The 26,715-nt window shown below is 36.1% G+C and overlaps 1 protein-coding gene across 3 annotated transcripts; it reads left to right on the top strand.

The window, feature by feature from the left end:
* Positions 1-3,859: 3,859 nt before the first annotated feature.
* Positions 3,860-26,105, top strand: UBLCP1 (ubiquitin like domain containing CTD phosphatase 1). 3 transcript variants are annotated; one of them, XM_049647874.1, is made up of 12 exons: positions 3,860-4,211; positions 4,772-4,823; positions 7,449-7,646; positions 8,679-8,770; positions 9,173-9,258; positions 9,345-9,460; positions 10,477-10,575; positions 12,929-12,966; positions 13,872-13,970; positions 17,516-17,632; positions 22,089-22,216; positions 24,514-26,105. In XM_049647874.1, exons 3-12 carry the CDS (start codon positions 7,493-7,495, stop codon positions 24,539-24,541), a joined length of 957 nt encoding a protein of 318 aa, XP_049503831.1. In that variant the 5' UTR covers positions 3,860-4,211; positions 4,772-4,823; positions 7,449-7,492; the 3' UTR covers positions 24,542-26,105. The 3 variants fall into 3 exon arrangements, with proteins under 3 accessions (XP_049503831.1, XP_049503832.1, XP_049503830.1); XM_049647875.1 differs by lacking the exon at positions 4,772-4,823 and having other exon boundaries at positions 3,860-4,006; XM_049647873.1 differs by lacking the exon at positions 4,772-4,823.
* Positions 26,106-26,715: the final 610 nt, after the last annotated feature.

The raw sequence follows: 26,715 nt of genomic DNA, 5'->3' as shown, positions 1-26,715 counted from the left end.
AAAAAAATTTCTAAAGACATATGTTTGGGGCGCCTAGGTGGTTCAGTCTGTTAAGCATCTGACTCTTGATTTTGGCTCAGGTCATGATCTCATGGTTCGTGAGTTTAAGCCCCAAGTCGAGCTCTGCACTGGCAGGGCAGAGACTGCTTGGAATTCTTCTCTCTCCCTTTCTCTCTTCCCCTTCCCCCTTCATGCTCACTCTCTCTCTCAAAATAAATAAATGAACATTCTTAAAAAAGGCATATATTGTATGACTCCATTTACATAACATTCTAGAAATGACAAAAAGCATAAAGATGGGAAACGAATTAGTGACCAAGGGTTAGGAATGGGAGGAGGAATGGGGGTGTGGGTGGGTACAAAGGGCAGCACAAGGATATCTTTGTGGTGATGGAAGAGTTCCGTATCTTGACTGTAGTGGTTATGTGAATCTGTACGTGTAACATATGGCATAGAATTATATGTAAACACAAGTACCAATGTTAGTGTTTTGATACTGCAGTATAGCTGTGTAAGACATAATCATTGGAAAAAAAACTCAGTGAAGGGTGCACATGATCTCCCTTTTTGCAACTGCCTGTAAATCTGTAATTATTTTTTTAATTACACATAAACTGTGCATACAAATGGGTATACGTCTACAGCATAGAAAAGACTTGCAAAGATAGGCATAAAATTATGTGTTAAGGATATATCTCTTATTTGAATTTTTTAAAAAATGCAAAGTTATTGCATTTCAAAATCCAAATATAGAAAAATATAAACAAGATGAAAATCACTTCCTCTATGATGCCATCAAGAGAGAATTTTAATTCACTCATTTAACAGATACTGAGTGCATCCTATGGTGCCGTGAACTGTTAACATTTCGGTGTGTATGTCAGAACTTTCCCGTGCATCTAGAGTCATATACAAATTATCATCATTCATGGATATGCAGTATTCTATGCATAATATGTATTATTGTATAACAAGCTCTCATTACTTGATGTTTTCTTCATTAATATTCATCCATTCAGCAAATATTTGATTACCTGCTTTAGCCAACATCAATGCTAGACTCCAAAAATATAATGGTGAATTAATCAGATATGGTCTGTTTCCTCACAAAGCTTACAATATAGTGACAGACTGTCACTAAACAATTTTTTTGAGATAAATACACAATTACAGTTTGTGTCAAGTTTACACAAATATAAACAATGTTTGAAATACTCAGCAGGGCTGCCGGGGTGGCTCAGTTGGTTAAGCTTCCGACTTTGGCTCAGGTCATGATCTCACGGTTTGTGGGACAGCGCAGAGCCTGGAGCCTCCTTCTGATTCTGTCTCTCTCTGTCCCTCCCCTGCTTGCACTCCGCCTCTCTCTCAAAAATAAATAAACATTAAAGAAAATTTTTTTGAAATTCTCAGCTGTGAAAGGAAAGGTATCTTGATGGCAAGATATCAAAGCATGTTTATCATTGATGGAAATGAACCAGTAGAGAGAAAGGTTAAAAATATAGGTGTGAGAGAGGATAACAGAATTAAAGAAAGCTGAGAAGGAAGGAGCCAGAGCACAAGTATAAGGGTTGGCTTCAGGTGGAAGGAAACTACCACATTGAAATAGAAGCAAAAGGGGCAAAGACAAGTACAGATATAATTTAGTTTATAGAGTCAGAGGTCTGAAGTTGAAGCAATTCCTTTTTGAGACCTTCTATTTTCTTATCAAAAATATAAGAGAAAGTCATCTGCCAAGAACAGGATGTAAACTGGAAGATCTGAGGTTTAAAGACAGTTGTGGTTTTCAGTTGCCATTTGGAAAAGCAACCTAAATAGAGAAAGTAAACTTGCCGGGCCAAGTTAAGATACTGTGGAGTCTGCCATATGGGCCAGATTCTGACCATTTTCAGCACACTGACTGCAGTCAGAGAAAGGTCAAGGGAACAGATTCTAGATGAGAGAAATAAAGCGCTGTAGTAACTAAAATTTAAAAGAAAGAAAACAAGAAAGAAAGAAGGGAAGTATTTTTCAACTGGGGGGGAGAGAAAGAAAATGGCATGAGAGAAAGGGGAAGGAAGTAAACAGGTCAGGGGAACATGGAGGTAAAAGCAAGGTGGTAGTGGATGTCTGGCTGGGGGGCAGCAATGTCCTTTAGTCTCACAATCCAAACACGATCACAGTGATATCAGCAGTTTAACATCAGATTTTATGAAATTGGTTCCATGTTTCTTTTAGTATCTTAGACCCAACAACCTACTGAAACTCTCGGAATTCCCAGGCCTCTAGTTGCTTCAACGAATTATGAGTGAGGCACAAGTACATTAGAAGAGAGGGTCTAGTGAGCAACAAGAGGCAGAAGTTTAATTATTCACTTCCTAATGGCACTTGTGAGTTGCTATGAGCACTTTTTAAAAGTCCATTTTGTATTTATTCCCAGTTACCAGGAATCCAGCTCCTTTATTAACATAATTTTTGATTTCATGAATGTTTACCTTAATAGAAATGGACTTGGAAGAACTGACATATAGGCAAATCATCTGTTAGATGGACTCTGTCCAAAATAGTTTGCTACCATTATTCTCTGAGAAATGCCACTGTTCAACAATTAGGAATTATTAAATTATCCACACTCGGGGAACACCAAACTTATCAGACCTTTCGTTTAATGGCTATTTTACTATTAAAAAGAAGAATCTCTTTATGATTCCTGTTGCTTAGAATTAAACTTTAAAATGCTTTAGTTGACACTTATGATGAACAAAAACAAGCTTCTCTAATAACAGCAAAAAAATATAAAGTGGCCAAGCAACTGGTTAGCACATGAACAAGGTACAGACTGGGTTGAAAGAAAACTGTAATTCATTCTAGAGTTCAATCCCTGGTTTCTGACCATCTCTTTGGCTGGACTGTTAATGTGTGATTCTTGTACAAATTCTTTTAATTTGGGGTTTTCCTTTCCTCTCTCTGCCCCCACCCCCCCCCTTTTTTTTTAAAGAAAGAGGGTATATAGTTTTTTCCTTTTATTGAAAATGTTTCATTTTTAAAAATGAGAGACTTTTCATGCATTACTAGTGCAATAAAAATTACCAAAAGAGAGAGGTAAGGAGAACATAAAATAGTGTTTGCCTTAACTAAAAAATTGTTAGGACACAAAACTTGGTTCTTTGCTTCTCTTGGTCACAGCCAAAAGGGAAACCTGAATCAGTTACATCACTGCCAATTAGAAGGAAAAAAAATACATAATTCAAAGACTGGTGCTTATGTGAGGCCAATATTCTCATTTTCCCTTCCTTTTCAAAATTTTAAGTTTTGCTTGGCACCATATACAACAATCTAGTGGCAATTTTTTTTTTTTTGTTTCCTCCTGCCTAACATCAAGTGATGCACGTTGGGAGTTCATTGTATGAATCAGATTGGAACTGCTCTGAATTTCCATTAAAATCTACAGTTCTTTTGTCAGGGTTTGTAAATGGCTTACCTCGCATTCAGAGGGAAAAATGGAGTGGGGGCGGGGATGGGCAGGTGGAGGCAAAATTCTATACTGGAGTAACCTCGATGGCAGCTCTCATACTGAGATTCGCTGCCTTGGTTTTCTGAGCGATTTAGGCTTGCCCCTTCCCATTCCTGACGGTCCTCAATTTACGCTTACACTGGATAAAATGGGTAGATGTTTAGGCTCCTAAAATCACTAGTGCAGGTAGCCCCTGATGCCAAGGAGGGAGTCTAAAGTCATCAGTCATCAAAGGTCACCTTTTAGCCCTCATCCGGAACATGACACAGCCACACGAGTCCTACGGCAGAGTCCTACGAAGGTCTCAGCACCCCCCGGGAAGCCAGCGCAACACCACTGACCCACCTCCGACTTTGGCGAAACAATACCAAAGACATCAAATCCCTTAAGCACCCACCAGCTCTGCGCCCACTAGAGGGCGCATGCGCAGAACGGGGGCGGACGGGCAGCCATCCAGGGATCGTAGGTATCTGAACAGGGGGTAACTGTCTCGGAAAGGCCTGGCTCCGTCGCCAGGTGAGGAGATCCCTGATAGCAGCTATATAGGACTAGCCTCACCAAAGACAAACACGAGAAGCTGTTTGGTCTCCCGCGCGTTTCCGTTTCAAAATTGAACTTCCGGTTCGTTAGCCGGTTCCGGTCCGTCTTTCACTTCCGGTCACCCTCTGTTCCGCCGCGGCCGGTTCTTGCGTCCACTGCTGCCGGTTCCGCCGCGCTCCAGGTGAGGGGACGCGGGGCACCTCGGTGCGTTGCCCACTGAGAGGCCGTTGGGGCCGAGGGGCCGAAGCTGAGCCCTGCTGTTGGCGCGGCGGGCCTCCCCTGCGGTCGGCCCTGGAGGGCTGGAGGCTGCTTGTGGGCGCCCTGGGCCGCGTCTGCCCTAGTCTGCGGCCCAGGCCTCCGGCCCCGGCCCGCTCGTCGCAGGGGCCGCCGCCCTCCCATCCGGCCTTGTCTATGTCGTGGGCTTCCCGTCCCCCAGTGGGTTTTGCGTCCCCAAACTTCATTCCTCCCCCCTCCGGGGTTTGATCATCTCTCCTCCTCCTTCTTATTGAAGGCATCCCAGCCTCCGGGGGTTTTTGAGTATGGACTATGCTTGTATGTTGTCCCAGGGCTGCTGCCTCTGCACTATCACGCAGTTGCTGCTGCTGTGCTGTAGGCTTGTTGAAAAGTTAACCTACTCCCAATTCCCAAGGTGTTAACTTCTGCTGCTGTTAGTTTCAGAATTCCACCTTTGCCACATTTTAGTTGTGTGGTCTTGGACAAGTTGTTTTCTTTCTTTTTCAGTTTTTGAATCCCTATGATGAAGACAATAGTTGTTCAGGATTGTGAAGATTAAGTGAGTTAATTAAGTTGTTTAGCGTGCTGGCCTTATTCTGTTATCTCCACCATTTGTCTTCCTCTCCACAGTTTACAAAGTGCTGTCAGGGTGTTATCTCATCCTTAGCACTGTTCTTGTTAAGTAGATCTTAATTACCTCATTTGGGGTCAGGAATTTTGGAACTGACTAGGCAAGTCAGTACAGTGTGTTAGGCAGAAGAGCTAACCCAAACAGCTCTTCCTGACTCTAGGTTCACCCTAAAGGTGTGAACCTTACTTACTTGTTTGGGTTTAATTGACCCCCCTCCCAAATCCTTTTTCAGTTTATAAATCTGATAGGGCCTAGAAAGATACAAAGTACAGTAAAACCTTGGTTTGGGAGCATAATTCGTTCTGGAAACATGCTTGTAATCTAAAGTACTTGTATATCAAAGCAAATTTCAAGAACCATTGGCTTAGTTGTGATCATGGGATCATTTAAATGTGATCATGTAGTGTCACATACTACTATTGCAGGACATCATTCGTTTATCAAGTTAAAGTTTATTAGGAAAATTTGCACATCGTGGGGAACACTCGCACAACAAGTTACTCAGAATCCAAGGTTTTCCTGTATTAGAATTGTGTGAGAAAGGTTAAATGTGAAAACAAAATGACTCATGCGTTTGCATTGTGTTGTTCCATTGTGAATGATCTCACTATTGTAAAAATGAAGTTGAAAAGTAGTTTTAGGGCTATGAATTTAAAAATATTAATGGTATTTGTTTTGTTATGCTTGGTCCTTTAGAGCACCTGCTAACTTGGAATTCCCACTAGTGGTATAGGTGATGTATAACATTTGTATACTACTTTATTAAGCATAAGAGCCCATGCCATTCAGCGTATTTTCTTTCTTAGCCGAGAAAATTGAGGAGTCTAGAGTATTGGCTCTCAAACTTTTAGTGTGCCTCAGAAATGGTGGGGTTGGGGAAGGCTGGGACAGGGACTGTTAAAACTCAAATTGCTAGGTCCTTTCTCTCCAGCCCCAATTATGTTTTTAACAAGTTACCAAGTAGGGTCATGCTGTCATTGGTCTGAGACCACACTTTGAGAATGCTGGTCTAGAGGTGACTTGTCTAAACTCATCTGGAGCTCAGGTGACCTCACTCCAAACTCTATGCTCCCCTCAACACAACATAAACTGTTAGTACTGGTTGCATTGCTAGCTCTTGTGAATTTTCATTTTTATTCCCACCTTCACAGAAAAATAGTATTTAAACCATATTTCAGTTTGGTTCAAGAGGTCTGTTTGGCGCTTTATTGACGATCATAACATTTGCTAGCAAGTTATCTCTAAAATGGATTACATTGCCCTAAATTAACATACTTTATTTAAATTTCAGTAGTGTAGGTTGTAAACATAAGAGAGTAAGTATTAAGTGAATTTATGGTGCTATCTTTTAGTGGACATGGTGAAGACAGTTTAAGTTTCTAAATTATTTTCACATGATTCAGTTTGCTGCCTTGCTGTTGGTCATAATTCAGGAAGAATGCAAGCAAATATTTCATTAAATAAGTGATAGCATTTGTAAAGTCCAATACTTTTGAAATTAGGAAATTCCGTTCTCTGACCTGTGCGGGAAATGCACCTAGGAAGACTGGTAGACAGCTTTTAGAGGGAAGAGACCTACATGTTAATGGTTGATGAGAATAGAGGCTCCTGTATAATTCTGTGTGCTTATATCTGTGTCTGTGTGTTTTGTATTTACTGATCTTTCAAGAGACACAGTTGTGATGTAGGAGAAGAAACATGAAATTTAGTCAGAAGACCTTTGTGTTCCCAGCTATGTGCCCATGAAAAGATTACATACTTCTCCGAAGATTACTCTCCGAACTCTCATTTCCTTAATTGTAAAAGAGGGACAATTCTTATCAACCTTGTTAAATGACATTGCATGAAAACTGTACAACTTACTAAATATGAAACAAATAATGGCTGTTTGCTATTTAGCACAGTGCCTGGAATACTTCAGTTCCAGTTTTTAAGAAAATTTATTTAGCCAGTGCTTAATTTGTGTAGTGCTTTCTATGTGCCAGGTCTATGTGACTTATAAATATTAGCTAATTTAACCCTCATAAGAACCCCACAGTAGGTAGTATTATCTAGACACTAAGAGTCTGTAAACCTAGACACACTAAGAGTCTGGTAACTTCCCAAAGTCAAATAGCTAGTAAGTGGGAAAGCTGGGATCTGAACCCAGGTACTCTAGAGTTTGCCCTTTTAACAACTCTCTGTACCACTTCTTAAATGTTAAATAAATATGAATGGTCCATCATGGAGAAACTTGCCTGTAGCATAAACCTGGTCAAAGAGGAAGGTATAGGTAGCTTATCATTGCAGCTTAACGATTGGACAGGCAGAATCTGAGTGTTATGAAGTAGTAACTTAAGCCAAAAATTGGGAGGGTAGGGGAATTTTAACTTTGAATCCTAATAACTTTTGGTGTTCTGGTAGCATTTCTGTAAGGAGAAAATCTTGTTTCTCCACCATCAATTTGTAAAGAAAGACTCAAACTACATTGCTCCTAAAATTTAGTTACAAGTTTGGCTACATCTTTGATGTATCTATTTTAACTTATTTACTTGTATATCTCTCTCTTTTTAGGAATCTTTTTCTGAGTAAAAGCTGCTTGATCGTATGTTTCAAGGATGGCTCTCCCTATCATTGTAAAATGGGGTGGACAGGAATATTCAGTGACCACACTTTCAGAAGATGATACTGTGCTAGATCTCAAGCAATTTCTTAAGACCCTTACAGGAGTGCTACCAGAACGCCAAAAGTTACTTGGACTCAAAGTTAAAGGTAATTCTCTCTTCGCTTTAAACTTCTTGCATTGATATGTTTGTGATTTTTTTATATTAGCTATTATCTTTTCTCTTTAGTAAGTCTTTCCCCTTGGAGATTTATTTGATAAGGATATTCCTAAAATTGTTTTATAGTAAAAGTGTGAATTTTAAAAGTTACTTGAAAATACCATCACTATTAAGATTACTTTTGATTGTTCTGACAGTTGGTGTTTGCTTGTTAAACCTTTGGCACAGAAGCCTCAGGTAAAACAGCGTAATTTCTGACATCTTTGTTCTAGCACAGCTTTTTCATTACAGTTTGGTTCTTCTACTCTCCCTAAATTATCTTTGCTGCTTCAAAAATAATGATGATTTAAAAATTATAGGCAGTGTTCATATACAGCTTAAAAGTGTTTGTGTTTATCATATCATGGAAAGGTGAATTTTGGGTAGCAGTAAATCTTTAGTTTTTTTTTTTTTAATTTTTTTTTAACGTTTATTTATTTTTGAGACAGAGAGAGACAGAGCATGAACAGGGAAGGAGCAGAGAAAGAGGGAGACACAGAATCTGAAACAGGCTCCAGGCTCTGAGCTGTCAGCACAGAGCCCGACACGGGGCTCGAACTCACGGACTCATGGACTCACGGACCGTGAGATCATGACCTGAGCCAAAGTCGGACGCTTAACCGACCGAGCCACCCAGGTGCCCCAGTAAATCTTTAGTTTTATCTTAGGTGCTCAATGTTCAAGACTTTTTGGAAAACATCTTCATTTTGAATGGCAAAATATAACATGAATTTGTTTCATTTAGCTAGCTGAATAAAAGTGTTCCTCTTAGATGGAGTTGGGGAAAAAAAATCTTGCGTTAGTTGTTACTTCTTAGTGTGTTAGACATTGCTAATTCAGCAGTGACAGTTTGTTAATTTAAGAAAAAAGAAACTGCTGTGGAATCTGTACCAAACCTTTTAATGTTAGGGTTTTATATAATGGGATAGTGAAACCAGCACCTGAACTTTAGTGAGAAAACAGTCATTTGCTTGTATTGTAGGCAAACCTGCAGAAAATGATGTTAAGCTTGGAGCTCTCAAACTGAAACCAAATACTAAAATCATGATGATGGGAACTCGTGAGGAGAGCTTGGTAAATGTTTACTTTTGTTACCATTTGTCCCTTTGAAGATACTATGATTTATATTACACTGTTATATCATAATTTTAATTGTGGTAAAATTGTCAGTTTAACAGTCAGTGAAAAATTAAAGCTTCCCAATGTATGTGGTATTAACTCAGCAGAAAACAAATATTAGGGAACTTGTTAGTATATAGTTAGCTGTAAGTGTAGTGCAAATGGTCAAATTTAACATGGTTAAATCTGTCCAGTGAACATATATAATGAAGTATAAAATATGGAAATTTTCTCACAGTCTATCTTTGAAAGATTCTTGAACTCAGATTGTATCTTTTATTTGCTTTTTATGCTATGCATGCATTTGTTATGTTAAAGATAATCTGGTAAAACAAAACCATTTTTTCATCTTAATAGGAAGATGTCTTAGGTCCACCTCCAGACAATGATGATGTTGTCAACGACTTTGATATTGAAGATGAAGTAGTTGAAGTAGAAAATAGGTAAGTGCTTTTCACTATCAAAGGAAATGGGTTATAATGTGAAAAAAAAAAGGTGAATGTTTCATCTGATTTTATTTTTCTACTAGGGAAGAAAACCTATTGAAAATTTCCCGCAGAGTGAAGGAGTACAAAGTGGAGATTTTGAATCCTCCCAGGGAAGGGAAAAAGCTTTTGGTACTAGATGTTGATTATACGTTATTTGGTAAGTCAGCTGAAATTGTGCTTCATCTCCTGTTACCTATAACAACTCTTTTTTTCCTTTGTTGACTTTTTTTCTTCCAGTATGAAATATTTGAAAGCTTTTCTTATTATAAAAAGTAAATCATTCATTATAGAAAATTTAGAAGTTACCTGTAACCCCAAAACCCAAAGATAACTATTCTTATATTTGGTGTGTATCTTCCAGGGTGTGTTTGTATGTGTATCCTTTTTACTTTTACTTGATGATATATTGAATATCGCAGTCATTCAATATACTCATTGTGAATTAAATGTGTATAGTTTTTAGTCACACAGTACTGTAGTTAATGGATGCATCATAATTTAACCAAGGTATTCCCTGTTGATTAACATTTAAATTTTTATGAGGATTATTTAAAACTTATTTTTGATATTTTATCCCTGGATTTTCATTTAATTATGTTCAGGGCAGATTCTTGAATTTAAAATTTCTCATGTCAAAAAAAGAGAAAGAAGATGTTTATTTCATCCAAAAATATTGCTAAAAGTGATTAGTTAACTCCTGATACAAGCATGAATTTATTTAGCTCTCATCCTAAACTTTAAGTACAGGTCATAGGTTAATGTATACTTATTTTCAAATTTGATAATTAAGTTAATTGGGCCTGTCATTTTGGAGAAATGTGATTCTATCTGGAAGGTGAATGGCTAAAAGTGAGTATAGGTGGCTCTAGTTTGCTTTCCATGTCACAAAATAACATCTATATTTTAGAGGCTATGTGAAAAATAAATTTACAGTTTACTGTATAAGCCTGAATTCTGGGTATTGCTCTTCACAAATTAAAGTCGATTAATTAAAATTAGATTGCAAGGATTTTAAATTGTGTGCTTTGAAAGACCTCTGTTTATCAGCCAATGTAATTCAGTCTTACGTAATTTGCATCTGAATGTTTATATTACATTTTATAAGTTTCGTTGATATCACGTACTTATCTATGATAACAAACTAATAATCATCTGTGACTGATTTTCTTTTAGACCATAGGTCTTGTGCAGAGACTGGAGTAGAATTAATGCGGCCATATCTTCACGAATTCCTCACATCTGCATATGAGGATTATGACATTGTTATTTGGTGTGAGCTATATTTTTTGTTTAGATTTCTATGGAAGTAATGTTGTTCTGTAAGTTGTTCTGCTTTATAAAGTGACTTAACATGACCTCAGGTTAAATATGATACGTTTTTCATTTGCTTTAGCAAATTTCTAATGAAGCATATTTAACTTTCTTGCAACACAATTTAAACTTACATTTACCATTACCATTGAAATAGTTAAATGTAGAAAGAGAGTAGATGATGCTGTCAGAACAAAAATGATCTTATTTCCGTAAGACCTCACCTTGATGAGAACTTTTCTTTCTGATCTTTACTGTAGAATCTTTGAAGCCTCCAGATATTGTTGCTTTCTCCTTTATCACTGTAGTTTCAAAACACTTGGAGAAAGATATGTGTAGAAAAATCACAGTGATGTTCTTCAGAAGTAAAGGAATGTGAATTTACTTAAGGGAAATTAATAGATGGACTAAAGCAATATTGCTTAAATTGTGGTTGGTGGCCCATTCCAGGAACTTACAGGTCCGTAATAAGATCAGTTTGCTCCAAAAAGTAAATTTATTACATACTGAGCACACTGTTTAGTTCAATGGACATTTTTTTCTGGTAAGACTTTATTGCTAAGGGATGATTTATATCTTACCTCTCAAACATTTAACGTTGCCTCTTGGCAAGTCATAGGCATAAATGAGCTATCCTGATTATGAATTAAATAAAATCTCATCAGTTAAAGATGCTGCATTTAATTGTACTGGGTTTTTGATGAGTGACCACATAGTTGTTACTTCAATCTTTAAATTTCCTTTGTACTTTTCCTTTTAATCAGAGGAAATTATTAATTTCTGTTCAGTATTAATATGAGTTCATAGCCATTAAGGTTAAATACATAGTTAAATACATAATTTCTTGGTTTATAACATACAGAGAAGAGAGCTTCCTGGGAACATATTTTTGTTCAACTGACACCTAAGATGACATTTGAGAAAAAAAGGTTTTCCTCTAAATGTTATTAAACTAGACTTAGAAATTTAGAGAACTTTTTACCGTCATAGGTTTAAAATAAGTTATTTTTATAAATTATGATATTTTTGTGGCCATATGTTGAAAAAGGCACTTTACTTTAGAGCTAAATAGAGTTTTAATTCTGACTTGGTCCTTACTTTGTGACACTGGGGAGGTCAGTTAATCTCTCTGAGCCTTAAGTTCCTTGTCTGAGAAATGAAGATAAGTAAACCTATATTACAGGGTAGTTGCAAGAATAAAAGTGTCAGTATGTCTGTCGTATAGTAATTTCTTAATTGGAAACCCTTTTTATTAGCTATGAATATTTTTATTTTCATTTGGGTATTATAGACCCAAAATAGATACTGAATTAAAAAAAAAATTGTTTTTCCCTATCTTGTGATCGTTGTCATTGTAGATACATCAGTCTCTCAAATTCTAGTTCAACTGACCAGTTTTGTGTGTAAGGTGATTCTTTCTGTTTTTGTATATGTATGCAAAGATTTTTATTTTGAGAGCTCAGGTACCTATTTTGCCTTTAAAAAATACATACATACACATATACACACTTTAAATAATTAAACTCGTTTCCTTTTTAAGCATTTTACTTAAAAAAATTTTTTAAATTAAAAAAAAATTAGGTAAAATGTTTAAAATGTAGTTTAGTCTAGTAACTTGGGACCAGAAGGGCATATAAAACAGGGTTGAATTTTAATATCAGTGATCTTGAGAAACTGGTTGGTGTCTCACAATGAGCAGATACATAGATAGAATTTATTAATTTAGTTGTCTCAGACTCATTGTTAAAAGCTCCTAGACACTAAGTTTCTGAGCACTTAGCACTAAGTTTCCTGAGCCTGGCAAAATGCTAATTTTCATCGGACCTAGCAGTCAACTTTGGCATCAACTTTTGGCACATAATACTGATTTGCTTATATTGACATAGATACCAATATCTATGCATTGCATGCATTGCATAGCAGTGCATTGCATGGCAGTGGGAATGTGGAAATAGATTGGAGATCCAGGCACCCTATATTTAAGTTTGCATTGATAAGAAAATAGTTTTAGGGCTGTTTTTAAAAAGGAGTTTAGGTTTTAATTTATGAATTACCTAGATTCAAAATTCTTTTGAACATTGGTGACCTGTATCTTTTAGATAAGAGTTGTTAAAATTCCATTTTGTGTTGACACACTAAAAATAAGTTTATTTTTAAGAATACTTAAAATTACCATAAATATGTTAGGAATTCTTATTTGTGATGCATTTGAACTTTTAATCTTGCTTAGAAAACTTACTTATAGAGAAGAAAAAAATTTTAAATGAAGTCCAAGCTTTTCATTTGTATCATATTATCATTCTTCATATTTTAGCTGCAACAAATATGAAGTGGATTGAAGCTAAAATGAAAGTAAGTGTTAGACAATCCATTTAAGAATGTTTTGAAATTGCATTTGTCTTTTTAGAAGTTCCAAGTTGAATTGATTTCATCTCATCAGAGGGCATTTAGTAGATAAACAAATGCCGTTTATTAGGAATAGAGGTGTGTTCAATGGAGTACTACGTGGCAATGAGAAAGAATGAAATATGGCCCTTTGTAGCAACGTGGATGGAACTGGAGAGTGTGATGCTAAGTGAAATAAGCCATACAGAGAAAGACAGATACCATATGGTTTCACTCTTATGTGGATCCTGAGAAACTTAACAGAAACCCATGGGGGAGGGGAAGGAAAAAAAAAGAGGTTAGAGTGGGAGAGAGCCAAAGCATAAGAGACTCTTAAAAACTGAGAACAAACTGAGGGTTGATGGGGGGTGGGAGGGAGGGCAGGGTGGGTGATGGGTATTGAGGAGGGCACCTTTTGGGATGAGCACTGGGTGTTGTATGGAAACCAATTTGACAATAAATTTCATATATTGAAAAAAAAAAGGAATAGAGGTGTGTTTAAAGTCTGTTTGATAGTGGATTGTATTGAACAATTAAGTCTTTTTCAAAAAAAGTACAGCACAGCTCCCCCATTTTTTTAATCCTCCATTTACAATCCTTTTCCCCCCTTCTTTTGCCTTGGTTGTAATACTTAAAGAAGTGATGTTCTTCTGAAATACAAAATGGGATGTAGTCTGTTTCTAGTTTAATTTCTTTGGACTCATTTATTGACTTAGTAAAATGAAACTAAAAAACTTGCTAATTGTTGAGCAAGGTGTGGTGGCCAGTAGGGTAGAAAGTTGGCATTGTAGGAAATTGTAGCTGGAGTATTCAGAAAGCTTGGAATGTTTCATATTATTATGTTTTAACCACATGAATATTTGTATTTATAGGAGCTGGGAGTGAGCACAAATGCAAATTATAAGATTACCTTCATGTTGGACAGTGCTGCTATGATAACAGTACATACTCCAAGGAGAGGATTAATAGATGTAAGAAATCATTTTACTTCCAAGGTACCTGGGTGGCTCAGTTGGTTAATAGACTGACTCTTAGTTTCGGCTCAGGTCATGATCCCAGGGTTCAGGAGTTCAGGCCCCACATCGGGCTCCCCGCTGAAAGTGAGGAGCCTGCTTGGGATCCTCTCTCTCCCTCTTTTTCTGCCTCTCCCATGCTTGCACATTCTCATTCTCTCTCTCTCTCTCAAAATAAATAAACTTAAAAAAAAACATCTTCTGTTTAAAGACTTGTTTATTTTCTAGCGTACCTTTTTTTTTTTTTTAAAGATTTTATTTTTGTAACTAATCTCTACATCCATTGTGGGAATTGAACTCATAACCCTGAGATCAAGAGTTGCATGCTGTATTGACTGAGCCAACTGAGCGCCCCTCTAGCGTACTTTTTGTATTTATATTGATGGAATAAACTACAGAAAGAGTTAGGAAGTATATCTGAGAGGATAGAAAGCATCAGTTGAGTTTGACATAGGAAGATATATGTAGGGCTAATAGATTGGAATTTTAATGATAGAATTAAAGATCTTGAGGTAGGAGTGTCAACGGTCATGGATAATTATTCCATGATGATGGCAGCACAGTGTTGCTAAAAACAGGGTAGGTGTCATCAAGGAAAACACTAGAAGCAAACCAAAACATACTCACCCCGCGCCATATAAAATTTGATAAATAAAAACAGATACCATAATGTATGTACTTTGCTATGATGTATGTGTAGCCCTAGAGAAGAGCAACAAGACTGTCCGAGGAAAAGGTTGGGCTAAAAACATTAAGAGTTCTTTAATTTGTTTACTCATCAAGTAACCAGTCCTATTATTGAACTCCTATTAGAACATATTGTGGAAGGCACTGTTGGAGATGAGGAGACATAGTCTATAGCTTTGGGAAGCTCATGAACTAGTAGGAATTGGGGAGAACTATTAGCAAACTAGGAAAGCCTATTGGGGACTGTATTGAAATCATTGAAATCATATATAGATTTATTTAAGTGATGGAGATTTATTCAGTAAAGGAAATACTTCATACATGAAGGGAAAAACATAATGTACTAAAATAGTACATTCATAAAATCTAAACACTAAAACGAGTTTGGGAAGTGTTAAACAGAGTAGTGTTTATAATAGTTAAAAATTAGAAATAAAAATAAATCTGGTGGTTGCCAGAGAGGAGATAGGTGAGGAGATGGGTGAAATAGATGAAGGAGATTAAAAGGTACAGACTTCCAGTTATGAAATAAATAAGTCATGGAGATGAAAAGTACAGCATAGGCAATATAGTCAATAATGTTGTAATGACGTTGTATGGTGATATAGATGGTGACTGCACTTACCGTGGGGAGCACCAAGTAATGTGCAGAATTGTTGAATCACTGTGTTGTACACTTGAAACTAATAATACACTGTGTGTTAATTATACTTCAAAAAAAAGTGAATAAATCCTCAATATCCAATAGTAGAGAATTGGGTATAAAAATTTTTGTTCATGTAATGGAATGATGTAATAGAATATTTAGTGAATGAAAAATTTTTCATGATACGTCATTAAAGTGAAAAAAATACTTAGAGGGCAGTATTTGCTGACTGTTAGAAATAGCTTTTAGCTCTTATTTGGTTCAGGTTCCCACCTAACAAAACATCTGTGAACTCAAAAGCTGTTGATGTTTATAAAAAAGACTGGAGGCAAATACAGTATTATCAGAATAGCTAATTATTATCCTTGGTAATGATTGGATTACAGGTAATTTTAAGTGTTCTTGTGTGCTTTTTTTGTGTTTTCATGTTTTTTTCCTATAGTCAGCAGTATTTCATTGAGAACAAAGTAGTCCATGTTTTAGGGAACAGAGTGCACTTGACGTAATTAGAAAGTGACAGCACTATTTAAGAGGATGCAGGATTTCTAACCCTGGGTGTCATAAACCAGAGCTCTTGTCCTCTTTCTTAAGTCTTTTTGTTAGCTAAGAAAATGAAGAATTGGCTTACTGGGTCAGTTCGATCTTTGTCTTGAAGTATTTGGGGGGTCTGTTTCAGTAGTAAACAAATAGTTAAAAGTAATTAAGGCAAATAAAATTAAAGTATTTTAAATAGTAAAGTAATTTCAATATCATTCTTTGCAGTAGCTAAGACACTAAGAAGAAAAAAGTCTTTCTCCATATTAAAATATGTTGTAGAAAGTAAAAAAGAATATTTTTAAATGACAACTTTTGTCATCATTTGTATACTACCATTTAATCTCAGATAATAGTATTATCATAGAATCTCATATTACCATAAATGAGACTCCTGTCTTCAGCAAAAAATACTTCTAAAAATTAATTTATTTAAAAAATTTTCTAAATGTGTATAATAAATTGATATTCAAAAATGAAGTATGTAATGAAAAGTCCTCTTCCCACCTGGCCCTCTAGCCAGTTAGTCTTCTCTTCCTACATTCTTGTGTGGTTTTATAGAGAATATATGCAAGTACCAACAGATAGGAATGTGTAAGGAATTATCTTTTTGAAGACTTATTTTAAGAAATCAGAACTAGGGGTGCCTGGGTGGCTCAGTTGGTTAAGCGTCTGACTCTGTTTCAGCTCAGGTCATGATCTCACATTTTGTGAGTTCAAGCCCTGCATCAGGCTCCCTGCTGACAGCAGGGAGTCTGCTTGGGATTATTTTTCACTCCCTATCTCTCTGCCCCTCCCCTGCTCATGCTGTCTCTGTCTCTCTCAAAAATAAATAAATAAACTTAAAAAAAAAAAAAAAAGGAACTCAGAACTAGGGGCGTCTGGGTGGTTCAGTCAGTTGACCATCTGGCTCTTGATTTTGGCTAAGGTCATGATCCCAGTGTTGTGGAATCAAGCCTCACGTCAGGTTCCATGCTGAGCGTGGAACCTGCTTAAGAGGATCTCTCTCCCTCTCCCCCTCTCCCCCTGGTCACGTGCTTTCTTACTCTCCTTCTGTAAAAACAACAGCTCAGAAATAAAAGCAAGAGATTACAAATTATAGTGCGTTTGAAGTTAAGCAGTTGCCCTAGAAGTTGTGCACCTGTGCCACTAAATTAAAGGCAGAATCAATTTTCTTTCCTCTACAAAATATTTAAGTTCTGTATTAATAGAGCCAGGTACATTGTTTATTATTAAGGTTTTCTAATTTTGAAAACAGACCCCATGTGACATTCAGGCTCTGAGGGGCACGTATTAGCTCAGGAAGTCATGTGACTACTCAATTACTTCAGATTCTTTTTAAATAATTACCCCTCCTTTGACCTCCAATCTTCACATTAAAATTATGGAAAGTCTTACAGTGAGTTTAGTCAGGTAGACATGAACAGACCTTTCAGATGTTAACATTGTGAGATCCATTGTGTTTTAAAATGTGTTGCATCTCAGCTGTGATCCTTTCACATAGCCAGCTGTCAGCATCCTACAGGAGAAAGTGAGTGCTCTGATGCAGTTCTGCAGGGCATTTTCAGGTATCTCTGCTTTTAAGAAAGGATGAACTACTGATAAAATTGAGTTAAATCTAAACTTTTATTCTAAGGTAAAGCCTCTTGGTGTTATATGGGGAAAGTTTTCGGAGTTTTACAGCAAAAAAAACACCATTATGTTTGATGACATTGGAAGAAATTTTCTAATGAACCCACAGAATGGATTAAAGGTAAGACATAATTTTACTTACTATGCTTATGTAATCTGGAATTTGTGGTAGAACTTTAGCACTGTTGAGTTTCATAAATTTTCAGAAGTCCTATATTATGGTCACAGGCAAGAAAGCTTACATATTTAGAAAAATTCATCTACAGTTGAACATTCTGTTTCCCACATTGATATCTTCTTAGTTTGCCAATTTATCCAGGTGTTTTTAATCAGCTTTGTGGAGCAACATACGGGCTTTTGTTGACTTTTAGCATCATAAGTGAAAGCATGAAAGCATCAAACATTTTATTAGCGATACAAATCTTAGAATTTCTGATGTTAGTTGATGTTAGCTTGAAAGCTGGCAGTAAAAGCTTATTTTATCCTGTTTAAACTGAAACTAAGGGTTTTGAAAATTCATACAGGAAAAGTAGAGATCTTAGAGTTATAAAATGCCAGAGCTAGGAATCTCAATCATTTTGTCTATCTTCTTAACTTTATGTAAACAATCGGAGGATCAGAAAATTTGTAACTTGCCCAAAGTTATGTATGTGACTGGTTAATGACAGAATTTGAGTTAGAATCTAAGTGACTTGATTCCTAAGCCAGTGATTTTAGCATGAAGTCAGATGCAGTTTTGTAGATATGATGGTAACATTTAATCCTGGTGGCAGCATAACATTGGTAAGAGAAAAATTTGAAACTTTACATTTCTGGTACCTATGGTTGCCTGAATGTCAGTACGATGTGAAAATGGAAAAGATAGCTTCATATTATACTAATACAAGTGGAATCTCAATCTGAAATGGAAATATGAACCCTAAGATATTTTTATTCTCAGTCCTGAACCTTTCCACAAGTTGGGTTCTTGATAACTTTAAAAGAGAAAACTTACAAGAAAGTACATTTTTTAAGCTTTCCTTATAGACTCTGGATGTACTCTTTAGTGTATGAGGATAGCTGAGAGACAGAATGCTGATCTCAGTAGTGAGTTGCAGCAATTGTAAAAGCTATTGACTTGGATGAAAAGTACTTGAGGTAGGTTGGTGGTTATGTTCCTCTTTAAAAATGGTGTCTGTTTGAGGCTTTGGAAGAAGTGTTTTTCTTGTGCGTAGTTTACCGGGTGTTGTACAGAAATAAATTCTTGAGGAAAGATTCATTTGATCTAAACCAAATGAAACTAGTGGTTAATACCTGCTCAGGACAGGAAGTGAAGTCATCATGATGTTCAAGGAGTGATTTTTTGAGGAAAGCTTTAACTTAAAAAAATTACATAATCCTTAGTTTCATGTGTGTTTAGAAGAAACTTTATTTTTCCAGCCCACATTTGGGCCCTACTTATCTCTGGATGCAAAGATGATATAAACTTCTAGTTCTTCATGTTAGTTTAGAGCAGGATTATTATTATTTTTTTAAACAAGGTAGTCTGTAGAATCACTGAATGAATTCCTAAAAATACCTAAGTCTCCAAACTGCCCAAATTTTAATTCAGGAGAGATATTTTTAAACATTCTATAGGTAATCTCTCACATGTCTCCTTTTGAAAACCTCTTTTAAGAAGGTAATTATTGGGGCGCCTGGGTGGCTCAGTCAGTTGGGCGTCTGACTTCAGCTCAGGTCATGATCTCACAGTTTGTGAGTTCAAACCCCACATCGGGCTCTGTGCTGACAGCTCAGAGCCTGGAGCCTGCTTCAGATTCTGTCTCTCCCTCTCTCTCTGCTCCTCCCCCACTCACACTCTATCTCTCTCTCAAAAATAAATAAACATTAAAAAAAAAAAGAAGGTAATTATTAATGATCTGCCCACATTGACATAGAAGCCGTTTTGAAATTGAGAAATATTCTTACTGTGTTTTGTTGTCATGGTTTCATAATGCTCTTGATAGAAGTCTCAAAAAAGATTTCACAGAGATCTTAAAGACTGCTTCTTTTTAAAAGAGCAAACTTGGGGGGCCTGGGTGGCTCAGTCGGTTAAGCATCCGACTTCGGCTCAGGTCATGATTTCACGGTCCGTGAGTTCGAGCCCCGTGTCGGGCTCTGTGCTGACAGCTCAGAGCCTGGAGCCTGTTTCAGATTCTGTGTCTCCTTCTCTCTGACCCTCCCCCGTTCATGCTCTGTCTCTCTCTGTCTCAAAAATAAATAAATGTTAAAAAAAAATTAAAAAATAAATAAATAAAAGAGCAAACTTATGATATAAGCTTGCCAATCTTAAGGTTTGACATGGAATATGGAAGGCATTGTGAATTATGAATAAATACAGTACTGAACTAACAAAACTTGAGTTTTGGTCATGGATAAATCAGTACTCTGAAAACTTCATATTGTTATTTGTACAAGGAAATGATGATATAAGAAAATGCAGATAATCTAGACCATCTTAAGTTCCTAAAAATGTTTCTTTGATATGATACTGTAGTGGTCACATATGTTGCCTGTCCTGTTAGTGAGATCATTTTTGAAGAATGGTACAAAAAGAAATGATTATGCTAGATCAAGTGAAGTTGGGTGAATAATAGACTTTTTTTGCACTTAACTAGTTTAACTTTTAGATCCAGAGTCATAGGAGTATTTTAGTTTTGCTGTTTAATAGTGCTTAAGACTAAATATTTAGAAAGTCAACCTAACTTAGCAGGACCTTGGTAAATCTTATTTACCAGCCACAGAAACTGTACTTTCTCTTTTAGTCAAAATCCCTTCCTACTGTTAAACTAGGAATCCCATTGGCACATTGTATGTTAATAGTTTAAAAGTTAGCATGTTATCTTTTTTTACTTGAATGAAGGAATACTTTGAAACATTATAATACTGCCCAAGATTATGTAGAAACTCCTTTCATCACATCCTGATATCATGCCTCTTTACTCCCAGCCCCAGGGCTTAAGCAAGGTCTGATTCTTGAAGAGAATTTTCCTGATCTCCTGCATGCATAGCTGCTGCTGTGAGACAGCACTGACCACTCTATCTGTTTGGAGGCAGAATCTACAACTGCCTGCATCTGTGCAGACTCCCCCTGACAGCTCTGATTGGTGCCCTTAAAGTTGTGGAAGCCTAACTGACTAATGGGGGTCCTGACACCAAGCTGTTCTGATGCGAGTAGAACATAGGGAAAATTTTCTTCTGTCCATTTCAAGCTGGTGGTGTGTTTTTCCAATAACAGAGAAGAAAAGTATATATATATATATATATATATATATATATATATATATATGTAAAATATTTAAGACCTTTCCTATTCTTGATAGGGTATGGACCTCTTTGGGTTCATTGTACTTAACAGGGGACAGAACTAAATGTCTTCTGTTTTTCAGTTTACTATGTAAAATTAATAACTAATAAGCAGTTTGCATTTTCTCTAAATCATGATAAGGATATATTAATACTTTACTAAGTGTGATTTATTCAGTTCTCCTTATATGTGTGTTTTAAGAATATGATTTTTAAAAAAAATTTTTATAAAATGGAAAAATCCAAATATAAATAGAACTATATAGGATTATATAATGAACTTCTGTGTTTGCATCATTCAGTTTAAACAACTTATTAATTCTTAGATGATTGTTTGCTCTGTACCCAGCCTACTTCCCTCTCTGTAATTAAAGCAAATCCCAGACATCGCTTCATCTAAAATTAATTAAAAATTGTTGAAAGGTTGTCTTGAGTTTTATAAAGATATTTGAACTGATAACCTAAAAAGACAAAACTCTTTATTGGAACTGTGACAAAGAAAAGTGCATAAAATTTATAATTTAACAAATAGATACAAAGATAACACATGTAATTACCACCAAGTCAAGATAGAAATATCCCTTACTAGTTAACAATTCTCTACCCTATCTACCATCCTGACTTTCATGCTTTTGAAATGAATGCTTTTCATCGTAAAATATATCAACCTTAAAAATCTGGAAAATATGACTTCTTTTTATGGGAAAACTCTTGCGGAGCTAAAAATACTTTTACGGGGACTTTAATGATAAAAATACTTGCGGTAAAACGAGAGAAAATATGTTATATAAATACATAATAGCTATGTAAAATTTTATAGAAAAACACGGAAATGGAAATCATCATTGTTAAAATTTATTTCACTCCCCTGTTAGATCAAGCTTGTATTTGGATTAACATTTTATGAGTTAGGTGGCATGAATTAATTGGTAAGAAGCAGCTGGATTGATAGAAGAGGAAAAAGTCTGGCAGTTTTACAAAGTAGAGAAGCCACGTAGAGTTCAAGTACCGTAAGAAAGCTGGTGTTGCCAGGTTCAGACTGAAAAGGTAACGTAAGGTAAATGAGGTGGAAGAACTCTTAACTTGCATTAGGAACATTATAGCGTGACTGTCAGTTTATTACACTGAGACAGTGCAAAAGTCCTCTTTAGTGATATTTTAATCTCATTACTGAATCCTAATGAGAGGGTAGGGTAGATTTGTGCCAGTTTCCTTATTGTAATGTGAAGTGTTGGATGTTTGCTTCCTAACAGATAAGGCCTTTTATGAAAGCGCACCTAAATCGAGATAAAGACAAGGAACTTTTAAAATTAACTCAGTACCTCAAGGAAATAGCAAAATTAGATGACTTTTTGGACCTAAATCACAAATATTGGGAAAGGTAAGTGCTAATTGCTTATTCATTTCCCATTTACATTAATGAATGAAAAAATTATCTGGTGACCCTGGTATACACATAATTCTGAATTTTATTTAAGATGCGTGAATTCTAAAACTGTTTTCTAATCCAGTGACATCTCCCCCAAAAGTATTTTTCCTTTTCATCTTAACCTCTAACTGGTTCATAAACCCGCATCTCTTAGGGTCTTTAATACTTCTAGGAGAGAGGATTTGAGATTGGTACACATTTGTGATGCTACTTGGAAATTAATTCTGTGACGCTAGATAGGTCGCCCTTTTATAAATCATATGAGAATGTAGTCCCTGTTCTTATATGTAAAATAAAGTCAGGATAAAATAAAACACACAAATTTTTTTCTGTTAAAAATCACTCTGCAAGTAATTGCTCTGTATAGCAGAAAAATTTGAAAACTTTAATCCAGTAGAGAAACAATTACTTAATGATTTTCTTTTCTAAAGAGAACCACAGTTACCATCTTGATTTATGATCTTCTAGCCTTTTTTCTAAGCACAAACATATCTACATTAGCACAAATCTACATATAGACTGCATATAAACATCAAGATAATGAAGCAGGGATAACTTCTGGAGAAGTGGACAGGATTATGTGTACTGCAAGTAATTTTTTGGAATTAGATCTTTAAAAGATCTGGTTGCATTAATACAGCAACAAAAGAAACCATTCATGTAATAGGCTAAAATAGGCTAAACAGGAATAAACTCTAAAAGAAAGCTCTTTCTTTTGTGGGTTCAAGTGCTTCAAGCCCTGCATTGGGCTCTGTGCTGACATATAGCTTCTTATTAGATGATCCTCATAATTCTATTAGGAAGATAAAGCAGGCATTTTTATTCTCATCTCCAAATTACAGATGGTGTAACTAAGGAATGGAGATAATAAATGCTACAAATTGAGCACGTTTTGCACCATAAAAACTTGTCCAGGTCTTCTTGGGGCATCTTGGCTCAGTTGGTTAAGCGTCCGACTTCAGCTTAGGTCATGATCTCATGGTTCTTGAGTCTGAGCCTTGCATTGGGCTTGCTGCTGTCAGCACAGAGCTTGCTTTGGATCCTCTGTCCCTGCCTCTCTCTGCCCCTCCCTCCCTCCCTCCCTCCCTCTTTCTCTCCCTCTCAAAAATAAATATTCAAAACAAAACAAAACAAAAAAACTTGTCCAGGTCTTCTGATTTTAAGAACTCTTTCCCACCCAATACTACTAAGTATAGTAATTTATACATGTGAGAAATAGAGATAAAACTTTGAATTTAATGGTAGATTCCTATAAAATAATGTGAAGGAAAAATTGTTTACTTAGTAAATTAACATCTTCACATCTTTACACTCTTGATCAGAGTCTTTTAGTATCTGTGGCCCACAGTCTTTACTCAAGAAAAATAAGGTCTTTAAATGAGTGTGAAATTCTTTATGAAAATTGCAATGTTAGTTAATATATCACTTTCACATTAGGAAGTCATACAGTACGAAGGGAGAGAGTGCAGTCTCCAGAGCCTTGTTTTGAATCTAAGCTCTGCCACTTTCTAGTTCGTTGAACTTGGGCAAATTGCTTACCCTTTTCATGCCTGTAAAATAGGAATAAATTCTAAAAGAAAGATCTTTTGGCCTGCCTGGGTGGCTCAGTCAGTTAAGTGTTTAGCTCTTGGTTTTGGCTCAGGTCATGATCTCATTGTTCCTGGGTTCAGGCCTTGCTTTGGGCTCCCTGCTGACAATGCAGAGCTTGCTTGGGATTCTTTCTCTCTCTCTCTCTCTCTCTCTCTCTGCCCCTCCCCTGCTTGTGCACCCTCTCTCTCTGTCTCTCTCTCAAAATAAATAAAAGCTCTTCATTGAGCTGTTATGAGGACTAAACGAATTAATACCTGTACTTAAAACATTGGGGGGGGGGCACCTGCGTGGCTCAGTGGGTTAAGTGTCCACCTCTTGATTTCGCCTCAGGTGGTTCATGGTATCAAGCTCCGAATCAGGCTCTGAGCTGACAGCTGGAGCCTGCTTGGGATTCTCTCTCCCTCCCCCCTGTCTCTTCCCTGCTCATTTTCTCTCTCTCTCTTTCTCTCTCTCTACAACAACAACAACAAAAAAATCCCAACCAAACAAAACCAGTGGATGGCACATAAACAGTCAACAGGTATTAGTGATTATTAACAATTATTACTCATCTGGAAAAGTTTTGTTATTAAAATTAACTGCTTCCTTTGGGAGGAATTAGACTGTTATTGTGAATTTATTGTGATACAGGGTAGACATCTTTATTTTATTTCTTGCAGGTATCTGTCAAAGAAGCAAGGACAGTAGTTACCAGTTACATGAGCAGTTACCGAGGATACTTGAGATCACGAACTTCTTGCTTTTCTGCTAGAAATCATTATGATAGTGCTGGACACTGCAGCGAATATCAGACTGCTTATACTTGGTCTTCCAGTTTTTTTGTAAATTTAATTTTATATTTTTTGAAGATCATAGCAATACGCTTAAAAAATCCTTTTCCCCCTATATGAATATACTGTTACTCTTGAAAAATATTTTCTCCAGCATTGAGTACTGAGTTTTTTTCCCCCCACACACAAAAAAGTGGACAAAAATATATACTCAACAGTGTCATTTTGTGGCTTTGGAAACAAGTTATGTTTTGCGTTTTTGTCTCATTGTGCTGTTGTCTAACTAAGTCTAAGGCCAAACCCATGTTGAAGCTACTGCTTTTCCCTTTAAAACCAAAAAAAAAAAAAAAAGTTTTTGCGTAAGGAACCTAGTTTGGTATGCTTAAAATCACTGAGAGTTTTTTTTTATTCCTTTGTTGTAGACACGATTTCTCTTCTTACTGTGCACTATTTACATCTCTACACTTTGATCTGTCTCAGTTTGGTCTATATGTATGTCTGTGTTCTTTGAGTAAAACTGGAAAACATCAGCTGTGATACAAGTATGTCTCATAGTATGAGAAATAGAAAACATAAGACTGAAGAATAAAACTAAGGAACAAAAGTGTCTTTTTGGTGGCTAAGTAGAAGCACTTCTGCCTAAAACCATTGTCATAAAAGCAATTAAAGGCAATACGTTTTTAAGTGGGACGTATCACTGGTTCAGCCCTAAAAAGCATGAACAAAAAGTTTTTGTTCTGTTCCAGCTGTATATTGTCTAAGTGCAAACACTGTGTTTCAGTGAAAATATTTAGCCATAAGATTAAAAAAAAAATTATTTGCAATGCCTAAGCCCGCAGATATGTAATGTGACCACTGTTTGTGTTGACAGTATTGCTTTATACAGATCTTGTATTTGAAAGGAATCCAGTCCTTTCAAATAAACATGGTGTATATTGTTCTTACGGGACTATTTCAGTGGTGTAAATAATAAATACTTTTTCTTAAAACATTGGTTTTGGTCTGTACTACCCCAAATATTTTGCCTCTTTGTGGAATCACAAAACGAAACAACCATTAGGTTCAGGCAACGGCCTCTTGAAAAACACTAAACATGTATGGTTTAAAAGTGTGTATATCACTATTGCATTCAGAATTGGTTTTAGCAGCTAATTAGATATGTTAAATCACTTAATTCTACAAAGTACCATGTTTTCAGGAAGATAAGCTGTTTTCTTTGTGACAGGTTATTATAAAGATATATGGTGTGGAAGTGTTAGAGAACTCTTAAATAATTAAAATGATTCAATTAAAAACATCTTTCTAAATTATGAGGCTAAATTTAAATAAGGATGGAGTAGCAGTTTTTGGAATATTCATTTCACTGGGGCATTTTCCCCTTGTAAGAGGTGGTTTATTGTTCCAAAGTAGGCATGGAAAGGGCTTAATCTTTTTAAGAAAACTGAACACTTAAAACTGTTTAGTTCAATAAAGAAGAGACATTTTCTGAATCAATATAAAATACAAAAATGAGCAAGCCTCAGAAAGCAAAGTAGGATTTTTAAGAAACATTTTCTGCCGTTAGGTGGTGCCCAAACCAAAGTTTATTAGCCAGTATGCTAAATTTAGCAGTTCTGGGAGAACATTGTTCCTGTCAGCTTACTGAGATCACATGTTTGTGTGATTAATACATTCATAGAATATTAGACTTTTACTTTGTCTTCTGCATCTCATGTCTTCTTGAACAGATTTATCTCTCGATCTCCATGTATGTGGCTCACACAACAGAACCAGGAGATGACGTAATTCAGATACATATGCTGATGAAATAGCAAGTTAGTTTTATGATAGAGCTGTTCCAAACTTTGAAGCAATTGATTCTTGATAAAATATATTTAATCTAAAAACTGCAGAACATCATTAAACCTTTGATTCAAAGAGAGCACTTTGAGATCTAGTAGCCCCTCAGGTCCTGCATGAAGATGAGTTATTGGACTAATGATACCTATAGGAGTTACTTTTAATGGCAAAGAATAGATAAATGGGTCATTACGGTGGGCAACTGAGATGTTCTTTGTTCACAGAAAGTAAAATAATTGTCGGTTTTGTGGA

The sequence above is a fragment of the Panthera uncia genome (genome assembly GCF_023721935.1).
Source record: "Panthera uncia isolate 11264 chromosome A1 unlocalized genomic scaffold, Puncia_PCG_1.0 HiC_scaffold_17, whole genome shotgun sequence".
In the NCBI taxonomy this organism is placed as follows: domain Eukaryota; kingdom Metazoa; phylum Chordata; class Mammalia; order Carnivora; family Felidae; genus Panthera; species Panthera uncia.
Note: the sequence above shows the minus strand (reverse complement) of the source record. Positions and strands in the feature narration are given on the sequence as shown.